Raw genomic sequence first — 27,157 nt, 5'->3', positions numbered from 1 at the left:
GCCCTTTCGGGTTCCCACCTGGCAACTGGCACCGTCCCACTTGGCCATAGTTCTCCTGGTGAGAGAGGGGGTGCCAGACTGGAAGACGGGTGGAAGACTGAAGATGGGGAGCAAATGGGTGGGAAGGAGAGGAGACAGGAAAGCGAGCTTTCAAGGAGTTGAAGGAAGGAACCAGCGGGCCAGAGGGAGATTCGCCCCGCAAGTCCTCGTGGCTTCCTGCATCTAAATGAATCATTGTGTTTCTACCTTGCATCAGATTTCATGGTAGGTTTCCATCTTTCAGATTGTTTACTCCTGCTGGTGTATAAGGACAGATCTGAACGGCTGAAAGGCCTAAAGGAGCGAAGCAGCATAACTTTGGAAGACATCTGTGGCCTAGACCCCGGGCTGTGTTACGAGGGCCTGAATCATACTCTTGCCATCATCTGTTTGACTCAGGTGGTTATGCTGGGTTTTGAGAACAAGGAAACTATGCAGGCGTGGGATGTACGGATCCGCTATAGTTTAGGTGAAGGTAATGTTTCATTTCGTTTCTGCTAAAGCAAGAACTTTGATGCAGGTTTTTTGAAAGCAATTTATGATGTGGCTTGGAAATCTGACGTTTAAGGAAAAAATTCTAAAGTTCTACTGAGCTAAGCACAGGGCCCTTCCTTGATGTCGTCCACGGGCCTTCTGTCCTGGTCGTGAAGTTCTTTGTGCAGGTTGGGATAGGACGATATTGGATGTGGCATCACTGCCTTGACTTCCATGTGGAGAGAATATATATTAAAAGCAGGACCCGTTTTTGTTCTCATTCCGTCTGATTTGGTCCCTTGTCAGTTCATCATCCCGTCTGAGTTCTTGTCATCAGCCTAGGCTGAAGGTGTGCAAGATGGAGGCTGTCTTGGAGTTCTGAGCCACGTTCACCCACAATTGTTGTGGTGGGTGCTTTGGCCACCTAACATGTCTGTGTGGGTGTTTTATCAATCACCTTCCATCCCAGGTGTATCATGCCTCCCTATATCCTGTTTAAGTCGTTGACAGTGATGTGATTGTGATTCAACATTATTTGTTTAGTTTTATTTCTCAGTGGCTATCCTTTTCCCTCTTTTCTTTTGATCCTTATAATGTCCTTAAAGGCATGTTGACATGACCAGAGCATCTAGTTCTTGTGTGTGTGTGTGTGGGGGGGGGAAATCAGCTGTCAGCCTGCGTTGTGAGCTTTGTTGCCACACTGGCACTGGCGTTTTGCATATTTCACACAGAGGAGTTCTGTAGGTGGGCAGAAAGCATGCCATGTTGGCTTGTGGCATTGGGTTGCAACCCTGGGATTGCTGTCCCTCGCTTTTTGTCACAAGGCAAATGTGCAATAGGGAGGAGGCATTTGCAGAGGAGAACTGTCAGGCAGGAGAAGGGTGCTTAATTCTCCCCCCAGCGCACATACGGACCGGTTCTTTTGTGCACTCCCCCAGGCATTTGTTTTGCCAGTTTGGATCTGACTCTCAGATGGAGCGCAGGGGTGGGGAGGGGATGGAGACACTGCAGGGAAAATGACAGTAAGGGATTAAGCAGCAATTTCTGCTGCCTGCTGATTCTCTCCTACAAAAGCCCCTTTGCCTCTACAAGGGTGGATTTAGGAACAGGGTAATGTCTACTCCTGTCTTCAGGTTTTGCAGGACGTTTCCTCACTGCAGGCTAGCATTGGCACAGGAATCCCTGTGCATTAAGCTGCATTAAGCTGCAGAAAGGCTGTAGTCTGCCCCCACCCCAGCTTCTTCTAAAATTGGGGACTTCTCTCTGTTATCAGTACAGAATGTTTTGGTCAGTTAAACAGTGAAAAGGGGAATTCTGGGGTTTTGATCTCAGCCCCTTATTCTTTCACTGAGCTATCAGAACAAGACTTGTTTTTAAAATGTTTAATCTTGTGCTGCTTGATAATCAAACTGGGTTTTTGAGGGAATGTGGAATACAATTAAGGAAAAGGTGAACTTTTCTTTCTTCCTTCTTTAATTCAATATTTTTAGAGTATTTTAAGTTGAAACCATTATTCTAATTTTGTTTATTGCATCGTTGAGGAACACAAGTTACTGAAGCCCTTGGAAACTTTTCAGTCACGCATTTGGCTTCAGAAAGAGAAGTAGCTTGCATACCTTTTCAGCATGTGTTTGTGGCCCCATAAGGGCTAGGGGTTTCCTTTAAAAAATTTTTTAAAATAAAACTTTGAGAGGCTAAAGGAACTGAATTCTGCACCCCAGAACACATTCTGAGCCTTTTCTTTGCTCTCATGGTTTTAAAATGTTTTGGTAACAAAATATTTTTCAAAACTCTGAGTAGTCAGGAATGGATAAAATCCTGTTGCACATTCTGTAAACCTATAGTTATTGAGTGTTAAAGGTAGGAAGTACCAAAAGATCACAAAATCCCAGTCTTTTAATTAATTGTGTATTTATATTTTAATAAATCATTGTAATGATATATTTTTATCTCACTGTTCCAAATACCCCAGAGTAGCTTACAGTGACCAAAAAATTAAATCACAAGTTTGCGCAATACGTTAACCATCACTAATATAATAAGGTGTTGCGTAGAGCAATTAAAATCCAGACCCTCGGCAGGAAGCCTTCTCCAATAAAGCAGCCTTCCAGGCCTCCTGAAAGGCTTGGAGGGGTGGGGCCTCTTGGAGCCTTGTGGAAGCCCATCCCAAAAGGTGAGGATGATAATAGAGAAAACTCTTGAGTAGGTAGTAATGGATCGTGCCCACTAAAGAGAAAGGATACGAAAAGATGGAGCTGTTGGGCTGAACAAAGCTGGCGTGTGGTTTTGCTTAAGGAGAGATGGTTCTTTGTATATGTTGATCCCAGGTTGTGAAGGGCTTTAAAGGTAAGTGCTGGCACCTGGAAGCCTTTGGGGAACCAGTGCAGCTGCTTTAATGATGGCACGTTCGTCTTCCGTATTCTGTGCAGCCCCGCATTTGGGACTGCGCACATGCAGACCTGCCACCAGAGGAAGTTTCTTAGCTCCAGAGCTCTGCAAAGGGCACCCCTCCCCTTCTTGGTGCACGTGCTTGACTTTTCCTGTGGAAAGCAAATGTGTCCCAAAGCGGAGTGATGTTCCCCATAGCTCCTCTTTAGCTGGCAAGCCGAGAGGGTCGAACTCGCTCCACTCTTTGTCTTCTTCGCACAGTAAGCGACTGCCCCCTTCTTTCGTCAACATGGCCCAGAAATCTTTATTGTAAAAATGTTTGTCTTGCGGTACTGCGATGCCAAAATCTGACGAGCATCCCCTTTGTGTTCTCTGCCTGGGGGAGTCCCATAATGCAGGGGCTTGCTAGCACACCCAAGGCCAAGAACCACAGGGCCTCTTGGCTCATGGCTGCCCTGTGGGAATGTGCTCTTTCTGGCTCCGCAAAACCAGCTGCAAAGTCGTCAGCTGCGAACGAGTCTGCTGCTCACCCTCCGTCAGTGTCCTTTGTCCCAACCCTGGATCCACACAGGTGTCAGTCCTGATCCCCGGGGCTGAAGCTCTTGCCCTGCAGTACCTCCGAGCCTCCCCCCCCAGAAGGCTGGATCAAAATCGAAGCATCGGGAGGAGCGTTCAGTTCCGTTGCCACCGAAGAAAACAGAAGCAGGCCCTGCTGTTGAATCTGCGGACCCTGTACTGTTGGAAGAGGAGGCGGTTCTGACCCCTCGAGCACCATCCCTGCATCCCCTGGAACCTGACCGTTCCGTCTCTGAAGGGGAGGTCATGCCTGAACGTCCGCCACCTCCTGTGAAAGCGAAGAAACGCCTGGCCCCGACGGCTCCCGCTTTGGCCCCTCAAGGCCCTCCTCAGTCGATTCTGACGTAGCCATTCCTGCAGCCTTGGTGTGGTATGCCTTGGCAATTGCCTGGCCAGCTTACACTCCGTAGCAGTGGCCAGAATCCGTACACCTCGACTCCACCTTACCCATCCGTTCCTATGTCGGTTACCTCCTTGCCTGCCCCCACGTCACTACAGTTTCCCGTCGGACGGTGGCCTGACTCCAAGCCTGAGTACAAGGGTCCTGCTCCAACGTCGGATCCGAGTTCCCCTCAGATCTGTCCCCTGAAGAAAGAGAGAGCCGCTAGACTTTGCTCCAGGCCTTTGCACCCCCAGTCTCCTAAGGAGTTGCATCAGAGTCAAAAAGCTCTGTTCTGACCAACCACTGGCCCCTTGGAGGCCCCCCCCCCTGTTTTTCTTTGACAGGCTGGCTGCATTTCAGGCTCTCCGTAGTGACCAAAGGCTACAAGCTAGAATTCCAGTATAGGCCACCATTGGGCCCCGCTGCAACTGGAAACGTCTGGCCATCTGAGCTCCTGTTCCCAGCTGCACAGGAACTATTGTCCAAGGGTGCCATCCTAGCCATCTCCAGACCTTGACAGGGGCTTCTACTCCAGATAGTTTTCCGTACTCAAGAAGCATGGGGGACTGAGGCCTATTTTAGACCTCTGACAACTGAACAAGTTCTTTGTTGTTAGAAAGTTCAGAACGGTTTCTCTTCCCTTGGTTCTACAGTTGTTGAGATTGGTGGTGTATTGTTCTTGATTTAAAAGATGCATACTTTCATATTTCTGTTTTCCCTGATCACAGGAGATGCCTAAAGTTTCAGTGTGCTGGGGTTACCAATAAACGATTATGCCCTTTGGTCTCAATACAGTACTTACAGAAACAAGCTTTGGGGTTCAGTTGCCATCCTGTGTAGTAATCGTGGATGCTGGCTTATTAGAGTGGGGAGCCCATTGTGCGGGTCACTCTGTTCAGGCACTCGGTCTACATCAGGGGCTTACTTGCATATCAACCTTTTGGAGCTTAGGGCTGTTTGCTACGCTCTTGCTCCTTTCTCAGATCTGCTCTGCGACAACATCATTCGGGTTCAGACAGACAGCACCACCACCATATTTTATCTCAACAAATAGGCGGGATGATATTGTGGTCCATCTGTGCAGAAGCAGCAAGGATCTGAAAACGGGCAAAGCAACACAACGTATCACTTCAAGCCATTCACATCACGGGAGTGCACAGTTCCACTGCGGATGCACTCAGCAGGACCACATGACCCATAACGAATAGTCTGTTGCCAATAAACATACCATCCCAGTGTTCAGGACATGGGGATTCCCAGGTGTGGATCTGTTTGCCATCTGAGACAATGCCAAGGCCAACACATTCTGTTCCAGATCAGAGAGAAACCCGGCTTCCATTGTCGATGCCATCAAGATCTCTTGGATTCAGGCTCTGTTCGATGTGTCCTCCCGACCCTGCTGTTGAACAGAGTACTCAACAGGATTTGTTTGCAGGAGACTCATTGCATCTTGATAGCCCTGTTCTGACCCAGCCAGATCTGGTTCTCTGATCTGTGGACCTGGCCCCGTCGCAGACCTTCTTCACCTACGCCAGACGAGACACCCAGTGGTGATCAAACTTTGTCTGATGGCGTGGCTCTCGAACCCATCCACTCAACCTTCTCCCAGGGGATGCTAGACTTGCTACTTAACTCCCATAAGCGTAGCACCCACAGGTCGTTCGCTGCCTGGGTTCATGACAGGGGTCTTTCTGCACCGGCCGCCCCTCGGCTTGTTATTCTGGATTACCTCCTTTCCTTGTGGGAGGTGGGATTAGCTCCATCCTTGGTCAGAGTTCACCTAGCAGCCATCTCTGCACAACTTTATCAATGGCTGGACTGTGTTTTCTCACTATACTGCCAAGCAACTTTTGAAAGGGCTTTAGAACCTCTCCCCTCCCCCAGGGCCCTGATTGTCTCTCCGTGATCCTTGTCCCTGGTGTTGGCTCAGCTGCTGCTTTTGTCTTCCAAGCCTTTGGCCTCCTGTCCTCTGGCCCGCCTGTCCCTAAAGACCTCTTTCTTCGTAGCCATGACATCTGCCAGGAGGGTGGGTAAGCTGGCAGCATTGAGGAATGATCCTCCCCTCATACAGTTCTTCCCTAACAAGGTGGTACTTCGGCCTAGTTTTGAGTTCTGGCCAAAGTCTGTGTCTAGCCCAGGTCATTTCCCTGCCTGTGTTTCCCCCCAGACATCTCCTCCCCTGCAGAACAAGCCTTGCACGGATTGGAAGTCAAAAGGTGTTTGTTGTATTACCTGCCATGTACGTGCCTTTCGTAAAGATCACAGCTTATTCCTTTGCTTTGCAAGCCCTTGCGTGGGTTGTCCTGCATCCTTGCAAACAAATCTTGTTAGACAGTCCAGACCAGGGGTGTCAAACATGCAGCCCGGGGGCCAGATCAGGCCCCTGTAGGGCTTCTGTCAGGCCCGCAGTGGAACTGGTTGTCTTCTTCTTCTTCTTCCAGTTCTGCTGCTGCTGCGTCATCGTAGGTTTGCAGCTTACAGATACACACCTGAACAGCAGACTCAAGATTGCAACGGCACAGACATTTTGATGCAATAATTCAGAGCAAGAGGTGTCAGTTATCAGGCACTGTTAAATAAACAAAATATTGCAAGAGTGCTAATGTTTTAAGCACATTTTTATTTTAAGTAAAAAAAACCCCTTTGTGTTTGTGTCCTTTATAAAGTTTATATCTCCGGTACCTGGCATTATATCTTATGACATGCATGGCCCGGCCTGACAAGGTCTCATCTATGTCAGATCCAGCCCTCATAACAAATGAGTTCGACACCCTTGGTCCAGACGAATGAACTCTGCTACAAGCAGGCTGGCGTCTCTTGCCCACCTGTCAAAGCTCACTCCGCCAGGTTGCAAGCTTTGTCAGCAGCTCTTCTGTGAGGGGTCTCCCTGGCTGACCTGTGCAGCTTGGTCTTCTTCAGAGTTGTTTATCTGGCACTAAGCTGTGGAATCAGGTGCCAGATAAGAACCAGCTGTCACGAAAGCCGTGCTACACTGTGTTTGACTGACAGCTCACACTTACTTCGGGTAAGTAGCTTGGGAGTCTCCCAGATGTGGGGCTGCCCAGTAAACCAAAGATGAAAACAGGGCTGCACTTTCCTGTAACTGTTGTTCATTCAGTTGTCTTCTGTGCAGACACACATTCCCCCCCCCCCCTTCCCTGCTGTGAAGTCTGTATTTATCCCACATCCTTATGCAGGAGCTCCAGCAGCCTAGGAGAACTGAGGGGGGAAATGGCACCGACCCCCCCTTGGTGTGCGTTGCTTTCAGTGGGAAAAGTCAAGCGCACGCTGAGAAGGGGAGGGGTGTCCTTTGCAGAGCTTTGGAGTTAAGAAGTTTCCTCCAGCGGTAGGCCTGCATGTGCGCAGTCCCAAATGTGTGTCTGCACAGAAGACAACTTGACAAACAACAGGTAAGAGCAGCCCTGTTCTCTCAGTGTAGTGGCTAGGCCCAGTCACCTCTGATGGGCACCATATGCTGTTCCAATTGAACCTTCCAAGCAGTCTTCAAAGGCACATATCCCATTACAGCAGTTTAGTCGACAGTAGTCTAGCCTTCACCATCTAGGGCTTGGAAGAGGCCCATTTATTCATTATGGTAAAATTTATTGGTACAAAAATATGTATGCTGGTATTAGCAAAATCTTGTTTCACATACAGTTGACTATTTTAATATTTTTGGCAAATAATTTAACTCCTTGTGTTTTGTTTTGTTTTTAAACCTCGAAGTTCACAGGTTTCATGTTGTGGTGGCCCCTGGAACTAAACTGGAAAGTGGTCCAGCTACTCTCCATTTCTGCAATGATATTCTGGTGCTAGTGAAAGATGTTCCACCAGCTATAATGGGGCAGTGGAAACTGTCTGATCTGCGACGTTATGGAGCGGTTCCTAATGGATTTGTCTTCGAAGGAGGAACTCGTTGTGGCTTCTGTGAGTGACTGCACTTTGTTTTGTTGTTTGAGTACAGGGAGGTAATACTGAGATACTGGGCTGTGGTAATGCAGAGATGTGTGTATCTTCGTAGACTGGGTTGCAGTCATGTAGAGATGCATCAATCTGTGTGGGCTGACATAGAGAATTGTAAGTAAATGCTAGAAATAAAGATTTCTGTTAAAAATGCTGATCTTCTGGAATTTGATGTGCTGGTGCAAGATAATTCAGGAACAGATCCTGTGGCTCAGTGTGAGCTAGAACTGCAAGGAAATTTGTGTGTGTGGGGTTTTTTTTTTTTGTCAGACTCCTGCAGCAATCAGTTCCCAGCAGCTTTCTTTCAGAGAAGCAAAATTTATTAAGACTTTGAGAGTATACAGATATCTTAACCATTTTGTGTTAGAACTAAAGGAAAGCTCGCACTATAGGCAGTTATACGTCATTCAAGGGGACTCCCTGATGTTCCAGGGCCAATCAGGCATCAGGTAGAAGCCCACCAAAGTAACAGGCTACTTTCCCCAGGAGAAATGCTACACCAGGCACTGAAGGTCAGACAGAGATAACAGAAACATAGAAGACACAGAATTGAAACTAAACATTCCAGAGTCACCCCCACTCCCATGGCAGCCAGGGCTTGAGAAAGGCCTAGCTGACAGTTTTCGTTTTATACACAAGTATGCAGATAGGAATGTATTTATTTCATATTAAACGGCACCCTATTTTATAGGCTCAGGGCAACTTTCTTACAATATTTCAAAACTTCCTTCCTCTTAGCCTCTTCTTAACCCTCTGGAACCTATTTATGTTCTATTGATCTGTTAATTAAACGGTGAAACAAATTTGCATTCTAGCTACATTTTATCATTTACTCAAATGAATGAGTGTGCCCATGCGCAGGCACACAAGCAATCCCGCGCATTGTCCCTTGATTCAAACTTCATCTTTCTTAGTCTTGTAAATCTTGTAAATGAAGCCCATTTGTCTTCCATCACTAGCGGATTTCTCTGTCGTCTGCAATGGCTTGCCGAGTGTCCTCATTTAAGACAGTTGTTATAATGTGGTGAGCCGTGCCTCCTGCTTGCCTTCCAGGAGCACCCTTGGGCCTCCGCCTGGGATGGGAAGGGAGGGGGAGGGTTTCCATTCCAGCCCTCATCTTCCCTTCAATGGCCCAACCTGCATCTAGCGTTTGCTCTGCTGTTTTACCAGACCCACACCGGAACAGAAAAAGATGCGGCTCAAAACCACATTCAGATACCCCGGGGCCAACGCTATACTGACTGCAGAGTCACCCCTGAATGGCCATAAAACGGCCATACGTCTATGCAGAGGCGACCATAAAACTGAGAGATCAAGGAAGTGAAAGTAGCATGCACTGCCATAAAATCTGTCAATCAATCAAAGTGAAAGGGGCACGCAGTGCAGAGGGGAATTTCTGTTCCAGCCTGGGTTTGGTAAGACAGTGGAGCAAATGCCAGATGCAGACTGGGCCATTGTGTTTCCTTAGCACGGGAGTCTTCAGCGTGGTGCCTGTGAGTGCCGTGGAGCCTGCCGGGAGTTCCCTTGGGGCCGGCCAAGCTGTACAGAGAGCAGAGGCGGAGCCACTGTAAGGCAGGGCCTGTTATTCAAATGAAAGGGTTTTCCAAGCCTGTAAATGGGGGGGGAGGTACTGCGTTTGGCCCCACCCCCCTGCAGCAGCCGTTTGAGTATTTGAGTCTGCCTTCTGTGGCAACTATTTTGGGGCGGTGCTCTCCAGCCCTTCTCAAAACGCCACTGATAACGGGCTAGGGGCTCCTGCCGCAGAGTCAGCCTGGGAGTCTTCCTTGCCCCGGAGTTGCGAGGATTTATGTATCCCTCTGCAGTCTCCTGAAGCCACCCCCTTCCGCCATAAGGCTTCGTAGTACTGGCCGGCCTTGCTCTGCCTCCATGGCCCTGGCGACTGTCCCCCTGCCCTCCTCCTCCTCTGTGGTCGGTGTGGTTTCCAGGGTGGCTGTTGCAGCTGGCGCTGACAAACACCTGATCACCCCTGACGAATCTGTGTTCCCCCAGCGGGTGGGCTCTGGGCACTGGCTGGTGGCAGGTTGTCTGTCAGGGATGAGTCTGAAGCCATCTCCCAGCTGACTGAAGGGCTGGCTTTCGGGGCTGGGATGGGCGCTGGACATCGAAACAGCGGGTGGATGTGTGTCAGCTGAAACTTAGCACGGTGAAGATGCTTGGCCATTTCAATAAACAGCAACACTGAGGTATCCATAGCAGATCTGGATACCTGATGAACGTCTGTCTGTTGCATCCCCTTTGCCAACTGGAGCAGCTTCTAAGATGGAGGCTGCTTTCGGCTGCTCAAGAACTTGTTAAGAAGACCTACCCCAGCCCAGCCCTGAAGACTTTAAGGGTACAAATTATGTGCGTGAAGGTCGCCCCAAAAAATGCAGCTCCATGTTTTCTCTTCTCCTCTTCCTTGGTAATATAAAACAGGGTAATACAAATCAAGACATTAAGGGTACAAATTATGTTAATAGAAATGCATGATGGTCACCAAAAATGCCGTTCCATGTTTTCACTTCCCTCCTTCCTTGGTAGCATAAAACAACAGATTTAATGTTTCTGCACCCCGGCAAGCGACTGCCAATGAAATCCGGAAGGGTCAGAGTCACAAGAACCAGGATGTTGGTCCCTCTTTATCGGAGGGAGGATCCAAGCGCACGAATGAGGAGGCCCGAGTCCAGGAGACACAGCCGTAGGGCGCTCCAGAAACCCCTGCAAATGATTGGGAGAGCCCATAAGAGGCTGGGATGTCTTTCTTGCCCGACAAAGTAGAGCTGCTTTCCCCTGACTCAGAACCTAGTAACTCTGGACCACTTGCAGCCCCAGAACATCTCATCAACTGACATACAAAGACAGTAGGATTGTCAGCTCCAGGTTGGGTTAATTCCTGGAGGTTTTTGGGGTGGAGCCCGACGAGGGATCACTTTCCAAAGTGGCCATTTCCCCAAGGTGAACTGATCTCTGTCTCCTGGAAGATCTCCAGCCACCCCCTAGGGGTTGGCAACCTTACAAGACAGTGGAAACGGTTCCAGGCCCAAGCACGGCCACGTTACTTGAGCAGTCTTCGGGGGGGGGGGCTTGAGACACTCATCTGCTTGAAGGACTGTTCAGTCCAGTGGGCTCCAGTTGTGGTGTCCGCTGCTGTGTTCCTTGCTGCCCACTTGCTTCTTGAATTTGGAGTATAAAATTCAAAAGGACTTGAACAGAAGAAAAGGGAGCTTCAGGTCTCTCTGTTCCTGCACACTAACTGGCAAAGGGCTGAGCTGCTCCCAGGCAGGCCTGTCTTAGCTGTAGGTCACTGGTCTTGAAACAGACACGTGTCTTTATATCTCTGAGCTTATGGCCATGGTATGAGCAGACCCTTCCTTTCCTTTTGGCACCGACAGCACCTCTTCCCCTGATCCCAGCTTTCCTCTGCTTCCTGGGTGCAAGAGGTGTTTCAGAAAACTTCAGGCAGCATCGCCTTTGCATTTGCAGGAAGCACTCCTTTGGAAGCAACTTCTCCCTATGGAGGTTGCGATGTATGCGCATACTGAGAAGGGGGGGGGCAACGGCATGGAGTCGGGATGGCCTGATCCGACCATCCCGACACCATGAGAGTGCGCTGGAGCGATCAGACAGGGGGAAGAGTCCGTCTGTGGCCCGTCGCAACCCATTTGCTGCCTGACTTTCTCTGGTGTCCTTTTATTCCGCTTCTGCAGTGGAGCAAAACGGGTTGCCGATGGGTGCGGGATGCTTCCCAGATGTTCAAGACTGATCGCGCCCTTTAAAGTCCACCCAGCATTTGTGCCTGTGGCACGGCTAATTGTGCATGTGATCACGCCCTCAGAGCAGCTTACAATCCCTTTCCCTCCCCCTCCCCCTGTGGGGCAGGTGGGGCTGAGAGAGCTCTCTCTCGAGGACTGCCCTTGAGAGAACAGCTCTGAGAGGACTTCAGACTGACCCAGGGCCACCCCAGCATCTGCATGTGGAGGAGGAGTGGGGACTCAAACCCGCTTCTCCCAGATTAGAGTCCGCGCTCCTAACCACTGCACCACACTGGCAGGTGTCCACTAGTCTTCTTTGAAATTAAGACAAGACAAAACCTGCCCGCAGACTCCATGAAGCTGGGGGAGACCATCCTTGGAACAGGACTCGGCTGCCGGCTTGCCTCTCACTGAACTAGCCACAGTCTTGATTGCTGCAGGCTCATTGGAGAGCTTTTGCCTTGCCTGTAGTCTCTTCTTGAAAACAGCCTGAAACAGGATAGGGCCAGTTTAGTGGTCAGAGTGTGAGACTAAGACCTGGGAGACCCGGGTTTGAATGCTCAGGCTCTCAGAAAAGCTTGCAGAGTGACTTGGACCAGCCACTCTCGCTCTCTCAGCCTAACCTGCATCTCATGGTTGTGGTTATGAGCTGGCTCTCTAGAGAGCCAGCATGGTAGAGTGGTTAAAAGTGACAGACTCTAATCTGGAGAACTGGGATCAGTTTTGCACTCTTACATGAAGCCAGCCGGGTGACCTTGGGTCAGTCACAGCTTTCAGAGCTCTTTTGGCCCCCAAAATAAGACTAGCTCACCACCTAGTGGTCCATAATGCTTAAGAGCTAGAACTTCTGGCTGCCAGACAGTCTTCAGATCTCCTGGCTATACATATGATAATTAATTATTAATTAATTGTTATGAGCATAAAATGAAGGAAGGACAAACAATGTTACAGGCAAGTTTGGGTTCCTCCTGGGGAGCCAAGTGTGGTATAACTGTCCAAATAATTCTCTCTCTCTCTGTATAAGTTTTATCTTTCTTTTTGGAATAGAAACTTCTGATATTCTTAATTTGTTGTTTACATTTTTATGGCCTTATGTGTCTCTCCTTGAAACCATAAGCTGGGTGCAGGCAGGGTGGGTAGATGAGAGTGATTGTCGTTAACTGTGAGTCACGAATGCACCTTCTTGGCCCTTCTCCACGTTGAAATGAAGTTGGCCATGCCTTCTGGCGTCTAACGGGCAGGAAATTAATATACAAAGATGAAACCAGAGCCCTTCTTTACACTGTCCTCCCTTTTTTCCCTTGGCCTTGCAGTAAGTGCCCTGGAAGGACATCGTTGAGAAGGTACATGTAGAAAGGATGTTTTATTATGAAGGGATTTGAGTGGTGCTATTTATCCATTTCAACCTTCATTTTTTTGCATGAGTTGTTTTTGTATGTAGCTTTATACAAGCTGTTCTGAGTGTTTATCAGATGAGATGGGTACATTTAATACATAAATAAATCCTGAATTGGAGAAAAGTAAGTGGCATAAAACATGAAGGTTACTGAGCAAGCATTATGTACTTTCAGAACAGCAGATTTTTAATGTCTGTCCACCTGTATCAGAATATTTGGGGAACTGTTGCACCATTAAGTCATACTTGTGGCTGTTGTCTAGCAGCTCACCAGTAAATTAAAATCCTGATTATTGTTGCTGCTACAGTAAAGCTGTCAGGTCCTGGAGTAGCCACTCTGTACGCAATAGTCCTTGATCAGGTAAGATGTGGCTTCTGGTCAGGTGAGCCCCTTTGCCAGAACTAGCGATCAATAGCCCAGGGGAGGAAACTGAGGAATGGGTTCCGCCCATCAGACATATGTCACACCCATTCAGGCTACTACAGGTCATGAGAGGATATAATAACTGCTTCTCAGGACTCCTGTCTCCCAAGGCCACAGCTGGACCTGTGAACCATGTGGGGGTAGCTTCGGGAAAGTTACAAGCGGCACCTCTACTCAACACCGTGCATTCATTCTCACACTCACCCCCCCCTTAGGAATGTCAGGGAGGACAGATAAGGCCTTAAGCGAAGCCAGCAGATGAGCAATGCGGGCAGGGGTTACAAAAGCAAAAGTGGGCATTAGCAACTTTCTGCAACTCTTGCCCTGTCCATACAACTGGGAAGGCTCCTAACCTCAGTCACATGGCCTTTGTAACTTGAGAAACCCACCTTGGCTTTTTCCTGTGGCCCAATCCAGTTTGGTGCTGTGGTTAAGTGTGCGGACTCTAATCTGGGAGAACTGGGTTTGATTCCCCACTCCTCCACTTGCACCTGCTGGGATGACCTTGGGCAAGCCATAGTTCTGACAAGAGCTGTTCTTGAAAAAGAGCAGTTTCTGTCAAGAGCTCTCTCAGCCCCACCTACCTCACAGGGTATCTGTTGTGGGGAGGGGAAAGGAAGGGAGTTTGTAAGCCGCTCTGAGACTCCTTTGGGTAGTGAATGGCAGGGTATAAATCCAATCTTCTTCTTCTAATTCACGGTCTGCTCAGTTTCTGGGCCCTTAAAAATCAGCCTGGGGGTGGGGGTGTGGGGTGGATCCACATACATCCCACTATTTTCCAAGACTTGGATGAAATCTGAATGAAATTTAAAAACATATTGTTTTGGTTAAGTTCATATATAAGAAGGAAAGATGATAAAAATCTTATCTGAGATATAATATAGCCACTATTTATACTAAAAAGTGAATTCACATATTTTTCTTGCAGTTGGATTCTTTATGGGTGGCAGAAACAAAACAAAAAAGCCTCCCTTCGGTCACAATGCGTATTCTTTCGTCATGTCGCCACCAAGGTCCCCACTGTGTGTCGTGCTGCAGTTTAGTCCAGAGCTCATAAGACTGGCACAAAATGCTTTCCTGTCTCTCTGTACTAAAGCAGCAGATATAATTGTCCATGTTTTACAGGACAAAATGGTCTAGCCCAGCAGTTCTCAAACCTGAGGAACTGACAAACTCCCAATTTTAATTAAAAAAACTCGGGCGCCCCCAACTTCTCCCCTCCCCCTTCAGTGATTGGTGCCACATATGAGATGTTTCAAAGCCCACGTTGCAGCTTGTTTACGCCCTAAGAAGGCTTCTCTCCTTTTGTGTCCTCAAAACAGTACAGCAAGGACTGCATCAGCTACACTTGGGAAGGAAGTTGAAGCAAAAGGCACACATTGGCTGCGCTCACACACCCTAAATAATCCACTTTCAGTGCACTTTCCAAATGGATTTTGCCAGTTCACACAGTAAAACCCAGTGGGAAAGTGCATTGAAAGTGGATTATTTGGCGTGGGAAGACTTTCAGGGCTGCAAAGGAAAGACCCCTGTCACACATACAGTTTGAAATTCTGGGATCCAGCTGAAAACCGCCTCTGTCTGTAAGGAGGCTGTCCATGAGACTGGTGAAATCCTTTGTACTGAAAAATAAAATGCAGATAACTTCCATGAAGGGTGCACTTCCTTGGTGCCACTCAGCCAGAAGGCGTTCCTAGGGCTGAGCCTTTGGAGCCCGGTAAACTGTGAGCGCGTTTTCCCTGGGCAGTGCTCTTGAGATGGTCAGGAAGCTTCGTGACTGCAGGCAGTGGCACCTTCACAAAACGGGCGAAGCTCACTGCAGTCCCTTTGGGGGAGACTCTCTACTCCTCTTTGTAGAAAACTGAGAGGGCTTAATCTCTGTCCTTACAAAGGGCTCACAGAGCTACAGGCCCAAATTTTAGAAATGTATGCAAAGATGGGCCCTGGGCCCAAATTTTAGAAATGTGTGCAAAGATGCAGCCCAGACTAGCCTGACCTCGTCAGACCCCAGAAGCTAAGCAGGGTCAGGCCTGGCCACTATTTGGATGGGAGACCGCCAAGGAAGTCCAGGGTGGTGACGCAGAGGCAGGCCAACCGCCTCTGAATGCCCCTCGCCGTGGAAACCCCACCGGGGTCACCGTAAGCCAGCTGGGGCTTGACGGCACTTCCCACCACAGCCGTGCAAAGATGTGTGGGGAAGAACTTTTAAGTGGGACATGGGCCGCATGGAGCAGCTCCTGCGCACACCGTGGCCAGCACTGTCTTTCTAGAGAGCAGCGTTCTGTGCACGTGACACTTACCGAGACAGTGGAGGGGGGGGGATTGCATCTGCCAGCCCAGCCCCCATCTGCAAGTGTTCAGCTCCATGTTGACCCAGAGCCTACTTATGTATTTTAAATAGAAAGGTAGGATAAAAATATTCAGCACAGAGAAACCTACACGAAGGCTCCATCCACGTGGCTGGGAATTTTGCTTCTCCAGGGGTCTGAGTTGCCTGGATGCCTGGCGGGCGGATGCAGTCTCACTCTCCTCTCTGTGGCATATGCCCAGGACTCGGGTTTCTTGCAGCATCTTCAGCCTTCCAGATCATGTGCCTTCCATATATATATGTTCAGATTCTCATGTGCTTTGCATGTTTTCCTTTCTTGCAGGGGCTGGTGTGTTTTTCCTCTCTTGCGTGGATGGTGAGAAGATCAGCTTTCTGTTTGACTGTATTGTTCATGGCATCTCCCCAATGAAAGGCCCCTTCGGCTTGCGTCCAGTCCTGCCAGGTTAGTATAGAAAGGATACGACAGCCACGTAAAGAGAGAAATTGCCTTCCTCTGACTGGAATGAGTAAGAGGGTCCAGATGCTAAGACACAGAAAGTGTGAGGCATTAATCAACAGTAAACACAAAGGAATGTCCCATGGACATGTCTGCTCTCATCTGTTGCTGTAGTTCATATTTATTTATTTATTTGGCTGCTAGCATTTGCCTGGGATTATCTAAGTGCATTCGAATGTTAAAAGCAAAATAGGGACAGAATTAACTTGCAATGTATACCCTGTTTCCAAAGTTCATCAGTCTGACAGTTGCATTTCATAGTGTTCGAACGGCTTTTGAAACAAATCGATCTTTTTACTTGGCTAGCTTTGTCGAAGAAGCCAGGTAATGAATTCCTTCGCTCTGGTTCTTCTCTTTTAGCCAGTGCTAGAGGATAACGCTGCCTTTGGTTTAATTGTATCCCAGAGATGGGAAGAAGAGCACTCCTGTGCTGCGCCTGCCCCACGGCAACTGGCAAGGGTCAAGGACCTTCCCCTCCCTGGGCCACCAGCAATACCAGGCCCAGGGGGAGCTGGTGTAACTGCTGGAGCCGAAATCTGGGAGAGGTCAGCCGCAGAGTGTAGACTCCGCTCTCCCTGTGGTGTTTACCTACCAAATGCTCGCCCAGTGGTGCCAAGCGCCCTGGCTGTGTTGTGGCCGCCACTGAGTGGGGTGTGTGCTCGCTCTAGGTCCGCATGGCAGGGAGCTGGCAGGCAGCCTTCTGTGCCACGTGCCCTACTTTGGGTTGTGAGGCGATCTCCTGGAACCATTTGTAGGGTAGGGTGGGGAGGCGTGATTGGGTGCCGTGGCGGGGCATGGCCGGCACACAGGAAGATGCTGATTGGGTCACACTTGGTTGGCATCCTGCCCTGCTTGGGTTCTCATGGCCATGGCCTCAGAAGCGTGAGGGATGGGGTTACTCGGTTCATCATGGGCACAAATGGGCTAACCTGCCGTTTTTACCTGCGCAGCTTTGTGCCTATTCGAGGGGTGTTCCCACCCTGAAAACACTTTGGGAGTTACCTAATTGGCGACACCCCCCCCTCCCCGGAACACCCACATCTACACTGTTGCCGGGGTTTGTGCCAGCAGTCGGCCATTGTGCGGGCGGCCCTGGGACTGTGGTTCGTGTCTGGGGAACGGAAGAGTTGGAGGTTTAACTTGTCTGCCCCCCCAAACCCTGCACATCAGCTTTGTAAAGTGTTAATCCTGGTAATGGCAAAAGCCTTTTCAAGGAGACATGTGAAGCAGATTAAAGGACTGACGAGTTCTCCGCATAGCTGCTTTCGTGAATAAGCCGGGTTCCCTTTATTCCGTCTGCTTCCCAACAGGACCCCGCTTCCAAGGTCTGACGAGATCAGGCTGGCCGGGGCCACCCAGGGGTCATTTCGTAGAAAAAGAGGTGCAGGAGCTCATTAGCATAACTCATTAGCATATGCCACACCCCCTGACATCACCGGAAGTGTGTCAGAAGGCAACACCCACCGCTCAGGCTCCACTGGACTTTTTTGGATTGCTAGCTATTGGGGGGGGGGGGGCGGTGTGTGCAGATCTGCCCTCACAGAGGAGGGAGAGCTTGTACCTGAATAAAACTTGGTCTTAAAGGTGCCACTGGACTGTTTTGGGCCAGGGGGCGGGGGTGGGTGGGCTCTGCAACTTACCTGGCTGCTTCTTGCTCTGACTGAGGGCTGCTGGAAGCAGGGGGTGGGGCTTGTTGCATGTGCCCGCCCCCTGGGCTCTTTACTGCCGGAGCTCCGCTCCTGTGCGCTCCTGCAGGAAATGACCCCTGTCCAGAAGTATTATTTTGTGCCGTATTATTTATTGCAGGCCTATATTAATTATGTGAGTAACAAAAGGAGAGAGGGAGGAGAGTTTTGTCAGTATAAACTCTGAGGCTTCAGATTTTACATTTTAGAGATCTGTCAGTCTGCGTCCTTTTTGTCACTGCCCTGGTGGATGGGAGGGAGGAGGCAGAAGCTACCGGAAAAGACAGCCCTACCCGCCTTGGGTGGTGCTTCTCTTGCTGTGGCGCTCTTCTGAGCCGTTGCTTGTACAAAAGAGCTGGCATTGCTGACATGGTTTCCAGTGGCTTTCTTTGAGTTCCATGACAAAGAACACAGAACACAGCTGAGCTGAGAACGGAGCCGGGCCTCTTTAGCCTGGAGAGGAGACGACTGAGAGGTGATATGATAACCATCCTCAAGTACTCGAAGGGTTGTCATATAGAGGATGGTGCAGAGTTGTTCTCTGTTGCCCCAGAATGTCAGACCAGAACCAACGGGTTGAAATGAAATCAGAAGAGTTTTCGGCTAAACATTAGGAAGAACTTCCAGACAGAGTGGTTCCTCAGTGGAACAGGCTTTCTCGGGAGGTGGTGGCCTCTCCTTCTTTGGAGGAGGTTTTCAAACAGAGGCTAGATGGCCATCTGACAGCAATGCTGATTGTGTGAACTTAGGCAGATCATGAGAAGGAGGGCAGGAAGGGTTGTCTCAGTGCTTAGTTCTCATTGCCCTTTCTTACGCACCCAGGGAAGTGCTAATTGCCACTTTGGGGCCAGGAAGCAATTCTTCTCCAGGCCAGTTTGGCCAGGGATCCTGGAGGGTTTTTTGCCATCTTCTGGGCATGGAGCAGGGGCCACTGGGGGCATGGGGGGGAGGTATCTGTGAATTTACTGCCTTGTGCAGGGGGTTGGACTAGATGACCCTGGAGATCCCTTCCGTGATTCCACCAGGCATTGCACTATTTTATTTATTTATTTATTTATTTAACTTTTACCCCGCCCTCCCCGCCAAAGCAGGCTCAGGGCGGCTCACATAAAACCAATAAAACAATATACATCTCAGTGTAAAAATCCATAATAAACCATTTAAAACAGTTGATATAACGATGGTGGTGCCAGGAAGCAATTTTTCTCCAGGCCAGTTTGACCAGGGATCCTGGAGGGGTTTCCCCTCCTCTTCTGGGCATGGAATGGGGTCACTGGGGTGTGGGGGGGAGGTGTTTGTGAATTTCCTGCATTGTGATGACCTGGGAGGTCCCTTCCAACTCTATGTTTCTATGAATCTTCTTCGTGGTCTCTGTGCATCACACATCTCGGATATAGTGCGCCTGTGGCAACCTCGATCGGTTCCTCTTGAAAGCGAAAGGGATTTTCGTGCCCGCTCCCGTCACGCGCCGGCCCCACTGCTCATGACCAACGGAGGGGCACGACAATCCTGCCAGTTCTCTTCTGACCGCTGCACTGGTAGGATCCTCTTTGCTTCGGTCGGTCAAAAATTGGGCTTTAAGGCCTATTCCTCTTTTTCTTCGAAGTTTCTTTGCCTTGTTTCTTGTTTTTTGTTAAGTGAAAGGACTTTGTTACTACAAATTTGTTGGTTTTTTTGGACTTTATTGTTTGGTTTCTTTTTTATAGACCACGTGTCCCCCCCCCCCAGCCTATGGCCAAGAGGTGGGGCTTCTTTAAATGGTGCCTCAAGTGCGGTAGTAAAATCGCTCCCCCGGACAGACACTCTCTTTGCCTTCTGTGCCTTGGGGAATCGCACCGAGTGGACTCTTGTGCACATTGCGCGAAGTTCTCAAAGCAGACGAGAAAGAATAGGGCTGCTAGACTTTGCATCACACTTTTGGAGTTAGCGCTCTCACCAATGTCGTCACAGGACACTTTGGGGCATGCGTCAATGTTGACTGCCGCCTCAGCATCGACGGCAGCATTGTCCCCATACTGACTAACTCAGATGTCAACCGCCCGATGCTGAAACGCTCAGCCCAGACATCTCAGTCCGAAGCCCATACTCCCTCAAAAAAATGCAAGGAGGGCAAGAACGATCAGCCAGTCAAGCACAAAAAGCATAAGAAAACTCCCCCTATGCAAACTCCGCTGACCCCACGGAGGGCCACGGAATCGAATCTTGCAGGGGCTGCTTCGCTTGACTCTTCGAGCCGAGAGCAGCCACAAGGTGTACCGTGGTCGCCTTCGCTGTGTCCTATCCAGCTCACTGACTCTGAGCATGATATGGACTTGACACAAATCTCCCGGTCTTCCTGTGTCGAAAGCCTACACTCCGACCATGGAGCCGACACCTTTGTCCGTCCTTCACTGTTCTGACGCGATGATCGAGAACGGCCATCGGCACCAATCCACCCACTGCCACCCCCGTGGGATCAGCGGCAATGGCAATACATGTATGGGGCCTATCCATTCTCGAGTGGCATGCCGTGGTTCCCACCCCGGCCGGTGGATTGGGACCATCAGTCTACCTCCTCCCGGCTCTCTCTGTATCGAGATTCTCCACTGACACCGGAGTTTGTGCGGCCTCAGCCATCGAGACCAATGGGCAAACCTTCCAAACCACCGCCTCCGATAGTTCCCAAGCTTAAAAGACCATTGGACCTGGTCCCATTTACACCAATGTTGCCTATTTCCTTTTCCGAACCGTCTGAACATTCCGTCTCTTCCGACACCTCCTCCCAATCAGGAGATGAAAACCCTGATCCTCAGATGGAACCCTCGCCACCTCAATAAGTGGGTGATGATCTTCCAATTTCTCCGTCAGAGGATCTCAAATCTTATGGGGACTTTATCAAACGGATGGCAAACATGTTGACCCTGTCTGCGCAACCCCCGCCTACCGTAACGGACTCTGTGTTCGATATTGTACAGATGGACACTTCTACCCCAATAGCCTTACCAATGACATCGGTCCTGCTTCAGGCGGCTAAAGCCCCATGGTCTCACCCGGCATCTACCCCGGTCTCGAGCTGGAGAGTATAGATCATATGTATAAGGTGCAGGAGCAAAGTGCTGAGTTTTTATTCACCCACTCTAAACCTAATTCCGTCGTAGTCACCTCTTCTTCCAAAGGCAGACACAATCTTTCCACCCCTCCCAAGAAAAAAGGGAGAAAAAATGATTCGTTTGGAAGAAAATTTTATTCTGCTGGAGCACTTGGCATCAAGACTTCAAACTATACTGCATGTATGGTCAGATATCAGTTTGCTCTCTGGGAGCAGATGTCTGAGTTTATTGCAACCCTCCCTGAGGACTCTAACTGTCAGGCTCTCAGGATTCAAAAGGAGGGAATGCTTTTGGCCAAGCATCAGCTCAGTGCAGCTAAACACACACTGGATGTGGCCGCCAAAACACTGACTTCAGCAGTTACCCTCCGACAACATGCCTGGTTGTGTTCTACTGCCTTACCACAGTACACCAGGGCTCTCATTGAAGACCTCCCATTCGAGGGTGGCCACAACTGATACGTGCCACGACTGATACGTTCCTGCAAGACCTAGACAAAAGCATAAAGATGTCATGGAATTTAGGAGTCACGTTGGCTCCTAAACTATCCAAAGCAAAATCCTGGAACAAGCCATGGTCTCGCAGGTCTTTTCTTAAGTCGTCCCCGGAAGCACAGTGGCAACCCTCTCCCACTGTGTCTTCCTGCCCTTATAGGCACTAACCAAAATTCTCATCCGCCACTCAGCCTAGGACAAAGACTCCAAAAGCTCCCAAGCAGAGCCTTTGACTCCTGTCGTCCCCCCCCTACCCGCCTGTCTCCCTACCTGGCTGCCTGGCAGCGAATAACGTCAGACCGGTGGGTACTCTCTGTCATCGAAAAAGGGTACCTCATAGAATTTATCCAGATACCCAAGGCCCCCAACTTCATAATTACCCCACCATCCAGTACGCTCCTAGAAGAAATCCAGAACCTTCTTCAGAAGGACGCTATAGAACCAGTTCCAACAGCACAACGTCAACATGAGTTCTACTTCCGTTATTTTACAGTTTCCAAAAAAGACAGAGGCCTCTGTCCTATTATGGACCTCAGGGGACTCAACCGGTTTATCTCCTATCAGAAATTCCAAATGACAACATTACAAAGCACTCTCCCCCTTCTCAGTGAAGGTGTCTGGATGGGAACCCTGGACTTGCAAGACGCATATTTTCATATAACTGTCCACCCATCTCACAGGAAGTTTTTGCATTTTGTGGTTGCAGAAGGCCATATTCAGTACAAAGCCTTCCCTTTTGGACTCTCAAGGGCACCCAGAGTCTTTACAAAAATGATGATTGTCATCGCGGCGTACCTCCGTCTCCAGAGTGTATGGATCTTTCCGTACATAGATGATTGGTTGTTGATAGCAAGCTCCAGAGAGACTCTGCTCAACCATATCGATTTGCTGGTCAACCTAGATGCGTTGGGCCTGAGGGTGAACCTAAAAAAGTCAATGCTCCTTCCTTCTTTGAGAGTCCAGTTTATTGGAGCAATTTTGGATTCGACTGTCTGCTGAGCCTTTCTCCCTCCCAATAGGGTGGGAGACATTATCGCTCTCCTCAACCTGATAAGAACACAGGGAGATGTATCAGCAAAGCAGATCCGACGGCTCTTGGGTCTGATGGCCACCACCACAGCGGTACTTGTCTTTGCCAGACTACAAATGAGACCACTTCAGCTGTGGTTCCTCAAATGTTTCCCTCCACAGTGGCAACTCCTATCTCAATGGTTCGTGCTACCTGTGCAAGTGCTAGATTCCCTACAGTGGTGGGAAACTCCAGACAACCTCCTTCAGGGAGCCCCATTTCTTGCACCCTGCCCCAAAATGACTCTAACCTGTAGGGATGGGGAGCTCACCTCCAAGGTGTGTGTGCCAAATGGGAACCTCATGTGGTCCACAGACACATCAGCTTCCTGGAACTGCTCGCCATCCAGTATGCCCTAAGGTCATTTTGCCACCTCATAGCTCACCGTACGATGTCAATTCTGACAGACAACACCACCGCACTGTGTTACCTGAACAGGAAAGGTGGGACAGTGTCCAGGGACTCTGTCGACTGCCCCGGGAGATTTGGACTGAATGTCAGTCTTGGGGCATGTTCATCTTTGCTGCTCACCTGCCAAGGTCACTCACTGTGCATGCGGACTTTTTGAGCAGGGGAGGCGCATCCCTCCACAAGTGGGAACTCAACTGGACTTACCTCCAACCAATTTTCCACAGATGGGGGTCACCCAGAAATAGATGCATTTGCGACACGTCAGAACGTGAAGTGTCATCTGTTCTGTACCAGGGCATGACAGGACCCACTGTCCCTGGGGGATGGCCTTCTTTTCCCATGGTCCCACAGGCACATGTATCTGTTTCCACCAATTTCTCTACTTACCAAAGTGCTAAGCAAAATCATGAAGGAACACCCTCAATGCATCCTCGTGGCACCATGGTGGCTACATCAGCACTGGTTCCCGACTCTACTCCACATGTCCCGGAGCACCTACATACATTTCCCCTTGGCACCAGATCTCCTCCTGGCCCAGGAGGGCTGAGTTCTCCACCACAATGTACCACACCTCAAACTCACAGCGTGGAGGATCCCCTAGCACAGCTCAGAAACAGGCTAGACCTTGTTCTGTTGAACTGTCGGAAGCCAACTACACGTGCTTCCTATGAAGGGAAGTGGAAGAAATTCCTGTCTTACCTCAAGTCATTGGGTTTACCACCGCCCCCTATGGACTTGAGGATAGTTTTTGGATTTTTGTTGACCCGCCTGGACTTGGGTCTTAGTTGCTCTTCTTTAAGAGTCTACTTAGCTGCCATTTCCAATAATCATCCTGTGGTGGACGGCTATTCCGTTTTTTCTCACCCGCAAACGAAGCAGTTTCTGAAGGGCCTCACTTGCCTCTTTCCTCCGGCTTGTGGGCCGACTCCCTCCTGGGACTTACCTCTAGTACTGTCCAGATTAACGGGTAAACCTTTTGAGCCCATGGCCACGTCTAGTCTGCAGCTTCTCTCGTGGAAGACTGCCTTCCTAGTAGCCATTACCTCATCAAGACGTGTGAGCGAATTGTCTGCACTCCGTTGCTATTTTCTGTATTTGGTTTTTCACCATGATGGTGTCACCTTGGCCCCAGATGTCTCTTTCCTACCCAAGGTTGTTTCTGAGTTCCATTTGTGAGCGGACATTGCTCTTCCGACGTTTTTCCCGTCCCCTACGAGCGACGAGGAGCACCATCTTCATACTCTAGACGTCAAGAGAGCCATACCCTTCTACCTTGATAGGACAGTGTCATTCCGTCAGTCACCAGCCTTGTTCATCTCCTATAGCACACCTGTGCTCTCTTCGCAGCGTCTATCCAAGTGGATTGTAAAAACCATCAAACTGTGCTACTTACTGGCCAAACGGCCACTTCCGAGCCCGCTCTGAGCGCACTCTACCCGGGCAGTAGCCACGTCCTACAGCCTTCCTGAGAGGTTCATTGCTCACTGACATCTGTCAAGCAGCAACCTGGGCTACCCCTCACACGTTCGTGAAGCTTTACACCCTGGATATGTGTCTTCATCAATGTTCTGTGGTGGGACGGGCAATGTTGCAGGCGGCACAAGTCTAGGACCTTCAGCTCCCTCCTCCGGGTAGGCCTGTTTTTTGCTTGCTAATCTCCCAGAGGTGTGATGCACAGAGACCACAAAGAAGATAAACAGGTTGCTTTCCTGTAACTGATGATCTTTGAGTGGTCATCTGTGCATTCACACCACCCGCCCTCCTTCCCCTCTGCTTTCGGTCCTCTCCTTTTTATTACTCTGAGACTGATGGCAGCGGTCAGAAGGAACTGGCGGGATTGTCGTGCCCCCTCCCTTGGTCATGCGCAGTGGGGGCGGCGCGTGACTGGGGAGCGGGCGCGAAAATCCCTTTCGCTTTCAAGAGGAACCGATCGAGGTCGGCGCAGGCGCACTATATCCCAGAGGTGTGAATGCACAGATGACCACTCGAATATAGTCAGTTACAGGTAAGCAACCTGTTTTTCTATGATTCCAGACACCTGGGCCACTAAGGGCAGGGAACGATTTGAACCACCATCTCTTTTTTTGGTAGTGTCCCTGAGTACCTGCTTGTACTTTCCCCCCATACCTATGGGGAACGGCAAAATGGTGCACTTGGGGAAATACTGTTGGACAAAACCCACTTGCCATTCTTGATATGGGGTGGCCTAACCCCCCCCCCCCCCCACACACACACACTGTGTGGTCTGGGCACTTCTTTCCAGTAATGACTTTGGGGGAAGGGAGGAGGACTGGGAGGAGATTGCATGCATGTAGAGGAGTGTTCCTTCATTTGCTTGGTTTGTTTGAATCCTGAAAGCAGGGTCAGATTGACCTGGAAATGACACTACTTTTGTTTTCAAACCTGTACAACTCCATATTTGGTGTTATTGAGGTCAGCTGCCCTGTGGTATTTTATGTTTCCCTCCCTCTGTTCACTTTTTGTAAATTGTAGTGCAGACTCTGACAGTGGGTTTATGTTTAACCACAACTGCATTGAAAGGGAAATTGAAATTAGTATGTTGAGTGAAACTAACAAAATTTGCTGTTAAGTCCCTGTCTATAAGTTAGAACCTCATCTATCATTCCAATGTATTTGAAAAAGTGTGTCTTGCACACGAAAGCTCATACCTTGAATAAGCCTTTCTTGGTCTTAAAGGTGCCACTGGACTCTAAATTGGTTCTAACAAGATTATGTTTTTCGTAATGTTCTTATATTTTCTCTCTGGAGTCTTTGCTACTCTTCTGTTTCTTTACGGCTCAAGGGGAGTACTTAAGGGGGGGGGGTTCTTAGCAATTGGTGGTATGCAACTTCCAAGGTTTTTTGATCTGCTCCACTGGAATAGTAAAAAGTACCATTTTTCACTGGGCAGCTTTAATAAAAAAATAGCTATTGTGTCTCTCAGCCTGTAGTTTGGTCCTTATATCTTTGATATCTGGAGAATATAAGCAGTTTGGTTATTGGGGGGCCAGGCCAGAAAAACAGATTTGGCCCTGCCTCTTGCTCTAGGCATGGCAGCGGCCTCATCAGTGGAAGGGGAATTGTTAGGAGAACTCAGTTTCTTTCCCATCCCATTCATCACTAAGGCTGATGAATCATGGGTGGGACAAGGACCATTTATTTATTTCCAGAAAAATAGTAAGTGGAGTTTGGAGACTTCCTGTTCTTTCCTGTCTTCCCACTATCAGAATTGATGGTCTTTTTGGTTTGGTAAGTGATCATCCCTAATGTGACAAAGGAATGCCCAGCTTGAGCTGTATTACAGCAAGAAATATTATCCTGTTTACTTTTAATGGCCACGTGGCTTTCCTTTTTCATTAAGTAAATTGAGATGCAGTGTAGTATTGCTTGTGGCAGTAGTCAGCTGCTCCTCGTCCTTTCCAGAACTCTTTCCATTTAGCCTTTACTCCTGCCCCGCAGGAGCTAGAACGGGACGGGTGGAATGACAGAGTCAGGCTGCAGATAAGACCAGGCAGCTCCAGGGGCTTTTGTGTCAGGCTGTTTCTAGTTGAATTTCAGTGATGACATAATGTGTTGCTGTCATTGTTCTAAAGACCCCAGTGCAAGTCACATCAGCATGGAAGAAAGAGTGGCCCACGAAGCTTTACAATTAGAGAAACGCCTCAGCCTTCTGTCTCACACCAGTCATCATGGCATTGGAGGTAAGAACAAACTATATAATCCATGTGGGCTTTTAATTTCTGAGTCATTTGCCGCAAATTGGACCTTTTTTTTGACCCGTGCATCAGACCTGTCAACTTTCCACGGTTTTTGGTGTGTGGCTGAATTCTGTTTATCACTTTGTCTTGCAAAGTCTTCTCCCTTCCCCCTGGATCTCTTGATCGACCTCTGCTGCCCGCCTGCCAGTAGGAGGCTGCTGGGGGCCAAGGACAGTAGGGCAAGTCGCGAGTTGGGGCTGTTCCCTGTGAGATGGCAGCTGCCACGGCTGTCTTGACCACGTGCAGTGTCAGTAGCAACTGTTCTTTCATGCAGCTGTCTGGGGACAACAAGACTCATCTTGTCAGACGGTCTGGAAGGGAGATGCTGTGCCCAGTTTCTGTTCATAAATGGCAGGCGGGCCTGTTCTGAGCTGGGGGAAGGGGAAAGGACAGTTAATAGCTATGGAGCAAGTAAGCTGGGTAGGAGAGGGG

At 49.3% G+C, this 27,157-nt stretch overlaps 1 protein-coding gene across 2 annotated transcripts in view; it reads left to right on the top strand.

Annotated features, from left to right (window-relative positions):
* The first annotated feature begins 386 nt into the window (after window positions 1–386).
* DOK7 (docking protein 7) overlaps window positions 387–27,157 on the top strand; it is a 50,972-nt gene continuing 24,201 nt past the window's right edge. For both annotated transcript variants that reach the window (XM_015414066.1, XM_015414065.1), the window contains exons 1-4: window positions 387–508; window positions 7,586–7,786; window positions 16,046–16,165; window positions 26,561–26,668. In XM_015414066.1, the coding sequence (XP_015269552.1) occupies window positions 445–508; window positions 7,586–7,786; window positions 16,046–16,165; window positions 26,561–26,668 (493 nt within the window). In that variant the 5' untranslated portion in view covers window positions 387–444. The remainder of the gene's footprint in view (window positions 509–7,585; window positions 7,787–16,045; window positions 16,166–26,560; window positions 26,669–27,157) is intronic.

The sequence above is a fragment of the Gekko japonicus genome, unplaced genomic scaffold (genome assembly GCF_001447785.1).
Source record: "Gekko japonicus isolate JY-2015 unplaced genomic scaffold, Gekko_japonicus_V1.1 scaffold3289, whole genome shotgun sequence".
In the NCBI taxonomy this organism is placed as follows: Eukaryota; Metazoa; Chordata; class Lepidosauria; order Squamata; family Gekkonidae; genus Gekko; species Gekko japonicus.
The sequence above is the reverse complement of the archived record's forward strand: the minus strand, read 5'-3'. Positions and strand labels throughout refer to the sequence as shown.